This window comes from Coregonus lavaretus, assembly GCF_964263955.1.
Source record: "Coregonus lavaretus genome assembly, chromosome: 13".
NCBI classification, from domain to species: domain Eukaryota; kingdom Metazoa; phylum Chordata; class Actinopteri; order Salmoniformes; family Salmonidae; genus Coregonus; species Coregonus lavaretus.
The window spans coordinates 19,204,944-19,213,638 of record NC_140000.1 but is presented as its reverse complement, the minus strand read 5'-3'; the positions used below and the strand labels follow the sequence as shown (position 1 = coordinate 19,213,638).

The window sequence follows — 8,695 nt, the reverse complement described above, 5'->3', positions numbered from 1 at the left end:
ACCAAGGGCAACTCTGTTACAGGAGAAGCCGGTGATTCGGTTAGACAAAGTAGCCCCAGACCAGTTCGGAAAAAAGTCAGACCAAAACGTTACGAAAACTAGGGTTGAAGTAACTCTAGGAAAGTCAGCTCAGCTCCCATGTCAGTGTACGAGAGAGAACAGTGGTGAAGGGAAATTTAGAGTTCAGTGGGAAGATAGCTATGGCAGGAGTTTAGATCTGTTAGGAGCAGTTGCATTGAAAAAGTATGCGTTGCTGAATGATAAAAGAAGACTGAAGATTGAAGGTGATTGCAGTCTCTATGTGTACAATTCCCAGCAGGAGGATCAAGGTGATTATACAGTGGGGGGAAAAAAGTATTTAGTCAGCCACCAATTGTGCATGTTCTCCCACTTAAAAAGATGAGAGAGGCCTGTAATTTTCATCACAGGTACACGTCAACTATGACAGACAAATTGAGGAAAAAAATTCCAGAAAATCACATTGTAGGATTTTTAATGAATTTATTAGCAAATTATAGTGGAAAATATTAGTATTTGGTCACCTACAAACAAGCAAGATTTATGGCTCTCACAGACCTGTAACTTCTTCTTTAAGAGGCTCCTCTGTCCTCCACTCGTTACCTGTATTAATGGCACCTGTTTGAACTTGTTATCAGTATAAAAGACACCTGTCCACAACCTCAAACAGTCACATTCCAAAATCCACTATGGCCAAGACCAAAGAGCTGTCAAAGGACACCAGAAACAAAATTGTAGACCTGCACAAGGCTGGGAAGACTGAATCTGCAATAGGTAAGCAGCTTGGTTTGAAGAAATCAACTGTTGGAGCAATTATTAGGAAATGGAAGACATACAAGACCACTGATAATCTCCCTCGATCTGGGGCTCCACGCAAGATCTCACCCCGTGGGGTCAAAATGATCACAAGAACGGTGAGCAAAAATCCCAGAACCACACGGGGGGACCTAGTGAATGACCTGCAGAGAGCTGGGACCAAAGTAACAAAGCCTACCATCAGTAACACACTACGCCGCCAGGGACTCAAATCCTGCAGTGCGAGACGTGTCCCCCTGCTTAAGCCAGTACATGTCCAGGCCCGTCTGAAGTTTGCTAGAGTGCATTTGGATGATCCAGAAGAGGATTGGGAGAATGTCATATGGTCAGATGAAACCAAAATATAACTTTTCGGTAAAAACTAAACTCGTCTTGTTTGGAGGACAAAGAATGCTGAGTTCATCCAAAGAACACCATACCTACTGTGAAGCATGGGGGTGGAAACATCATGCTTTGGGGCTGTTTTTCTGCAAAGGGACCAGGACGACTGATCCGTGGAAAGGAAAGAATGAATGGGGCCATGTATCGTGAGATTTTGAGTGAAAACCTCCTTCCATCAGGAAGGGCATTGAAGATGAAACGTGGCTGGGTCTTTCAGCATGACAATGATCCCAAACACACCGCCTGGGCAACGAAGGAGTGGCTTCGTAAGAAGCATTTCAAGGTCCTGGAGTGGCCTAGCCAGTCTCCAGATCTCAACCCCATAGAACATTTTTGGAAGGAGTTGAAAGTCCGTGTTGCCCAGCGACAGCCCCAAAACATCACTGCTCTAGAGGAGATCTGCATGGAGGAATGGGCCAAAATACCAGCAACAGTGTGTGAAAACCTTGTGAAGACTTACAGAAAACATTTGACCTGTGTCATTGCCAACAAAGGGTATATAACAAAGTATTGAGAAGCTTTTGTTATTGACCAAATACTTATTTTCCACCATAATTTGCAAATAAATTCATAAAAAATCCTACAATGTGATTTTCTGGATTTCTTTTTCTCATTTTGTCTGTCATAGTTGACGTGTACCTATGATGAAAATTACAGGCCTCTCTCATCTTTTTAAGTGGGAGAACTTGCACAATTGGTGGCTGACTAAATACTTTTTTCCCCACTGTAAATGTACTTTTTATAATCCACAGTTTGAAAGTGAGGGTTTAGAGTCGGGACTCAGAGTTAATGTAGTGACACTATTGGTGATAGATGGAAATACAAGTAAAGAGCTCCAAGCTGTAGGGAAAATAGCAGAATCAACAACAATGACATCAACACTTCAGCCTAACACAACAACAGTGAGAAGCAATTCTACTCTTTTAACGTTGACAGTTACTAAAGCTATAAATGTATCACATTTGACTACAATGGCGCCTCGGACGATCGCTCCAACACCAATTTTAGAAAAGACTGTGATTAGGGTTAGGATGGGTGGAACAGCTCATCTTCCTTGTAGATGTGAGAGACGGAGTGGGGGTGGTGACATTCCTCCCACGTGGAGAGATAATTACGGAGAAGAAGTGTTGTTATCAGGACCAGAAGTAGAAGCTGTGCCCCCTAGTCGAAGGAAATATATTTTGTACAACGATATGAAGTGGAAAAAGGGTTATGAGTGATTGCTCACTTCTTTTGCGTAATGCTACATGGGAAGATCAGGGATAATATACGTGTACCTATTTAGAGCCAGCATTCAAATTTGTTCCGGTTAAGAATTACTGGATAGAAGGCTATGTAACTCATAAGGTGACGCTTATGATGAAAGATTTAAAGCCTGTTGAAGTTTCCACAGTCACCAAAGGAGTTCAGGAGCAGTATATTACAGTAGTCACTCCAATAGTAAATAATACACAGAGGACATCTGTCACTTTGCCCTTGGAAACAATTAAGAGTGTTAATACATCAACTAAAGCCAATATTTTAACAGTAACTCTGAAAGAGATGAATGTTAAGACGGCGATAACAAATTTCGTAAATGTGACACAGAGACCAACAACAACTTTTCTGAAATTAAAGGATGTAGTAAATGTAACTCAGAGGTCTACGATACAGATGGAGATTGGTGTAAATGGTAGTAAGGACAGTGTTGAAATAGGAGAGCAGATGGTAGCAGAGAATGATGAAGATTCATCTGAAATAGTGCAGAATACTATCCCGGATGTACAGGATGAGTTCTTTAATTTTGATGGAACACCAGAAGATATATCTGATCAATACCGCTCGTTACGGAAGAGAGAAACTAAATGGAAGGCATATGGATTTGATTCTTCTGTTTTGCAAATTACAGATGGATGGGCAGGTAGGAATCTCTCATTCTGTAAGATCAGTTAGGAAACTGGATGGTCCATGTCTGTTGAGAATTCCAGCACCAGGCACATGGGATTACATTTTAGAGACGGTGGTTCAACCTCTATCAACTGCGTGTCAATCTTATGCTTTATCATGGCTGTTGTATCAGCAACAATCATTAACAGATATAGTGATGTCTTTGTCGAAGCACTTGTTTAGGCCTAGGTTTAATTGTTTGTGGTTAAATGAATTACCCTATGTGAATTTGTTAGATCGGAGGGAAAATAAGTTAACAGCGATTCCTGAAGCACTGGAGGTGAAACCCGTGAGGGCTAAAAGCTGTTTTTGTTCAAATAAAACATATGATGGACCGGGTATGTTTATGGGAATATCAGATTGTGATGATTATATGATGACTTTAGGTAAGCATGAACGTAAGGTTAGTGATGAGACATATAAAGTAACTTTTTCTGTTGCATTTAGTAAAATGAGCAGGACTTTGATGGTAAAAGATCAGCTTTTGCCTGGCAATGTGACTATAGGGAATTTTCGAGATATTTGGTGGGTTTGTGGTGATAAGGCCTATATATTCTTACCCTATGGATGGACAGGATGTTGTTACATGTCGACGTTGAAGCTTCCATATGAGGTTTTTACCATTCAAAAATGGGAAGCACCGGACACAGCTCAATCTGATTCTAGTTCTGGAAATAGGGTGAAAAGGGAAATGGCGCAATTTCATAATCTGGAATCCTACCATTGGAGGATAAGTCTAGGAGAGAAGTGGGGACTTTGACTTTTTCCATGGTATGGTGTAACATTTTTGGCAGATCACATTGATAATATTACCTATACCTTGCAGGGTTTTGCAAACGAAACGATACGAGGGTTTCAACCTTCTGTCAAATACTCAAAGAAGTCACAGACTGACGCTGTTGAAACATGACATGGCTCTTGACTATATTTTAGCCAAACAGGGTGGCTTATGTGTGGCTATGAACTTGACGGGGGACGATTGTTATACTTTGATCCCCGATAGTTCCGATAATATCACTAGTGTTATAGATGCATTGAAGAGTATAAGGGATGCGTTTGGTCGATCTGAAGGAGCTGGATGGTCAGCGAATGCTTGGTTGCAAGATCAGTTAGGCCCAGTGGGAGCAGTGGTAGTTCAGATTTTAGTAGCAGCTCTTGTAGTGCTGTGTGCGATGTTTTGCTTTTGTACTTTATTGACTTTTGCGAAGGCTATGATATTGAGATGGGTTGGAGTTGTGATGCCTGGAGACAACACTCAGATGCCGTTGTTAACCGTGACTGATCTAGATGGAGATGAACAAGTGGTACTGGATGGAGTATTGATGGATAGATATCCATTTTGAATATCTGATTGTGCGATAATTTTCACATTTCTTTGCATATTGTTGTGATATTTAGTGTTTTCTTATGAATCAAAGGGGGAAATGTATCATTTTTATATATTATTTTTGATGTATTTGATATTACTCTGCATTTGCACATATTATTTTTGATATTGATGTTTTAATTTTCATGTGTTGCTTTGCAAAAGATACTGGTTGGTGTTTTCTTTTCTTCCAGAAGCATATGGGGAATGTGCAGAGTGGGATTCAAATACTCAAACAAGGACAATATGAATGGACTGGAGGAAGTTGAACAAGGACGGTGTGGAAATGTTCAGATTCCATCATCGACGTTGCATTGAAAGTCGACACTGCTGAGGAGCTGCAGTGTAGTGGACTACATTCCAGTGTCTGCACTGATATATATATATACATATTTGCATGTGTAATACATAATTTGTGTCATATTCTTTCTGTATACATTTTTTGAAGAATGATGTTTTCTGTTGTTGGGTACATGTGGGGACCTCAGATGTTTTTCTTTTTTCTTTGACGCTTAGGGATATTGGGTCTAGGCAGGGACAGAGAGAATCCACGGGAGGGTCCGATGGGTCGACCAGCCTGAATGTGGACATTTTATTTTATTTTATTTTGTTTTCTGAGGCTTTCACGTGTATTCGATTGCACCATAGCTTAAAATGCATTGATAAAGATTTATAAATTGATCTGGAGTACTTAGGTGGTCGCCTGGGGCAGAGGGGCCATGAGAGAATGTTCCTGTCTTGATTGATGGATGGATATTTGGAAAGAAAGCTGCCAGACAGGTTTTTCGCTCTTACACTCCATAAAAATTTGTTCACACTCACATAAACTTTGTTTTATTGCTAAAGTTACACAAGAAGCCTGATGTAATAAAAATTGTTATTTGTCATAATCCTATTATTTTTGTTTTCAAGACTTAATTAGTCTCGAAGGGGGGAAATATGTAGTGTCTGAACTTCTATAACTTTGGCTGAGGTTTGCATATTGTGGGTTAGATGAACTTTACTTTGCTGAAACATCTGGAAAGTGTTACTATAGGGGCCCCCTAAAACAGAGGAGATTCGGCTATGTGGAGGCCAGGGATTGGTCTATTCAAATCACGCCACCTTATGTTACATAAAGCATATGATATATATACCATGTTTTAACAAAATAATTGGAGAGTGATCATATTTGGGATTGGTTTCGTTGCTCTCCAGATTCTGCAGAGTCTGTAAATTGATGCTGAAATCTTTGATATAATAAACCTTTATAATCAAAGTACAGTGTCAGCGGATTTCTTATCAACACATCATCGCAGCATCGTTGTTCTTAACACCACATATGCTTGGGGTCATTGTTCATTTGGAAAACCCATTTGTGACCAAGCTTTAACTTCCTGACTGATTTCTTAAAATGTTGCTTCAATATATCCACATCATTTTCCTTCCTCATGATGCCATCTATTTTGTGAAGTGCACCAGTCCCTCCTGCAGCAAAGCACCCCCACAGCATGATGCTGCCACCCCTGTGCTTCACGGTTGGGATGGTGTTCTTCGGCGTGCAAGCAACCCCCTTTTTCCTCCAAACATAACGATGGTCATTATGGCCAAACCGTTCTATTTTTGTATAATAATAATAATAATATACCATTTAGCAGACGCTTTTATCCAAAGCGACTTACAGTCATGCGCGCATACATTTTTATGTATGGGTGGTCCCGGGGATCGAACCCACTACCCTGGCGTTACAAGCACCGTGCTCTACCAGCTGAGCTACAGAGGACCATCAGACCACAGGACATTTCTCCAAAAAGTACAATCTTTGTCCCCATGTGCAGTTGCAAACCGTAGTCTGGCTTTTTTATGGCGGTTTTGGAGCAGTGGCTTCTTCCTTGCTGAGCGGCCTTTCAGGTTATGTCGATATAGGACTCGTTTTACTGTGGATATAGATACTTTTGTACCTGTTTCCTCCAGCATCTTCACAAGGTCCTTTGCTGTTGTTCTGGAATTTATTTGCACTTTTCGCACCAAAGTACGTTAATCTCTAGGAGACAGAACACATTTCTTTTGATTTTCCCATGATGTCAAGCAAAGAGGCACTGAGTTTGAAGGTAGGCCTTGAAATACATCCACAGGTACACCTCCAATTGACTCAAATTATGTCAATTAGCCTATCAGAAGCTTCTAAAGCCATGACATCATTTTCTGGAATTTTCCAAGCTGTTTAAAGGCACAGTCAACTTAGTGTATGTAGACTTCTGACCCACTCAAATTGTGATACAGTGAAATATAGGTGAAATAGTCTGTCTGTAAACAATTGTTGGAAAAATTACTTGTGTCATGCACAAAGTAGATGACATAACCAACTTGCCAAAAATATAGTTTGTTAACAAGAAATATGTGGAGTGGTTGAAAAACGAGTTTTAATGACTCCAACCTAAGTGTATGTAAACTTCCGACTTCAACTGTATTATTATTCACCAGTTCCCTTCCTCATAGAAATACTGACACAAGAGGAAACATCAGTATAATAGACAACTTGAACTTGAATAGATCTTAGCATTTTTAGATTTCGTCAATAAATTATTCCTAAACCGGGAATTTCACATCAGGGTTTTCATTAACACTGTAGATATGTATTGAAGAATATAAAAATATAAACATTTATTTGATCCAGGTGAACAATGGCAGTCACAAGTTTTGATATAACATTGATAAAATTGCAACCCTAAGTACTTTACAAGCACTCACAAAACACATTAATAAAAAGCGCATTATACCAAGTACATAATGAAAGAAAGGGAGAGTAGGCTAAAACAACAGAAAGGGAATCAAACAAATCGACAGAACACTTAAAATGTGTAAACAAACATTTTTGAGCATAAACAAATTAGAAGGTACATTTAAACAGTATGGTCCAGTAGAGAGAGAGAGAGAGCTTTCACCATTATCTTTACATAAGAGAGAGAACTAGTGTCTGGTTTACGTATGGTTGAAAATATATGTATTAAAATGCAACAATGTTTACAGTGTACAATAAGAAATACAACTGCATATCAATTAAATGTTATTGTTGGTTTTTGATCCCAGAAACATGGCAACCGATGATTGAATGGTAGCCAACCTCTGAGGGTATGATAGCCAGAACAAAGAAACAAGAGTTCATGCCTCGATGACAAAGCTGTCATCACACTGTTATTTTGTGTCTGTGTGTGTGTCTGTGTGTGTATGTGTGTCCTCTAAGGGATCAGTGGTTTGCTGTCTTTAGGGTTCCTCTGGTCTGCCCCCCTCTCCCAGCCCTGGCGTATGCGGGTGATGGTTCGGTCCACACAGGGGGTGATGAGCAGCAGCTTGAGCAGCAGCACCACAGAGGGAAGGACCAGACACAGCATGTAGCCCGGTGGGGTGTACCACTTGTAGATGGAGGAACTCAGGAACCTGTTCCAACCATACAGGTAGGTGTGAGCCGTACACAACAGCAGAGTCAGGTGACCCAGCTTGGACTGGTGGGGGAGAAAATAACACAAACACATGAACCACACACACACCAGGCACGTGCACAGATATAGGTCTAAGGGTGCCTGAGCACCTGCCCTTTTGCCCTCCTATGAGAAATGAAACATTTTTGTCTATTTTCTCTATTGTTGTATAAATGAATTGCCCATCAAACTAGCTAATTTCTATTTTTTTTATTTTGGAAAATGTCCCCTCCCCCACCCCTTTATGAAGTTGGCTTTAGCTAGCCCAGATAGGTTCCCAATCTCACAACCTCATAACTAGCCACCAATAAGCTATTTCAGGCTATCAATCAAGTTAGTGTAGCTAGCTTGTCTAACTATCTTAGCTGTCACACCTGCTGGCAAGGTTTTATCCAGATTTGAGCAGAGATGCAGAAAAACATATATTGTTTCTTTAAAAACAATAACCACCAGTCTGGAGGATACAGACAGCTCAAGAGGTATGCTTAGATACGCAGAGAAAAAAAATTAAAACATTTTTTTTACATAGAATTAAGTATATTGATTATGGTTCTAGATTACAGGAAATATCTGTCTGAAAAATGGCAAATTCTCTAACTTCAGGGCCCCGTCCGGACCATCACCAAGCCGTCCTCACATACTGTACTTTGTTCCCCCTCAAATTTTTGGGGCGGATGACGCCCCTGCACATACACACACACACACACACACAGACACACACACACACACA

General features: G+C 40.3%; 1 protein-coding gene across 3 annotated transcripts in view; it reads right to left on the bottom strand.

The window, feature by feature from the left end:
• Positions 1-7,635: 7,635 nt before the first annotated feature.
• The window catches only part of LOC311140691 (metalloreductase STEAP4-like), a 21,331-nt gene continuing 20,271 nt past the window's right edge, over positions 7,636-8,695 (bottom strand). For all 3 annotated transcript variants that reach the window (XM_084175870.1, XM_084175869.1, XM_084175871.1), the window contains one exon: positions 7,636-7,989. In XM_084175870.1, coding sequence (XP_084031996.1) covers positions 7,726-7,989 — 264 coding nt within the window. In that variant the 3' untranslated portion in view covers positions 7,636-7,725. The remainder of the gene's footprint in view (positions 7,990-8,695) is intronic.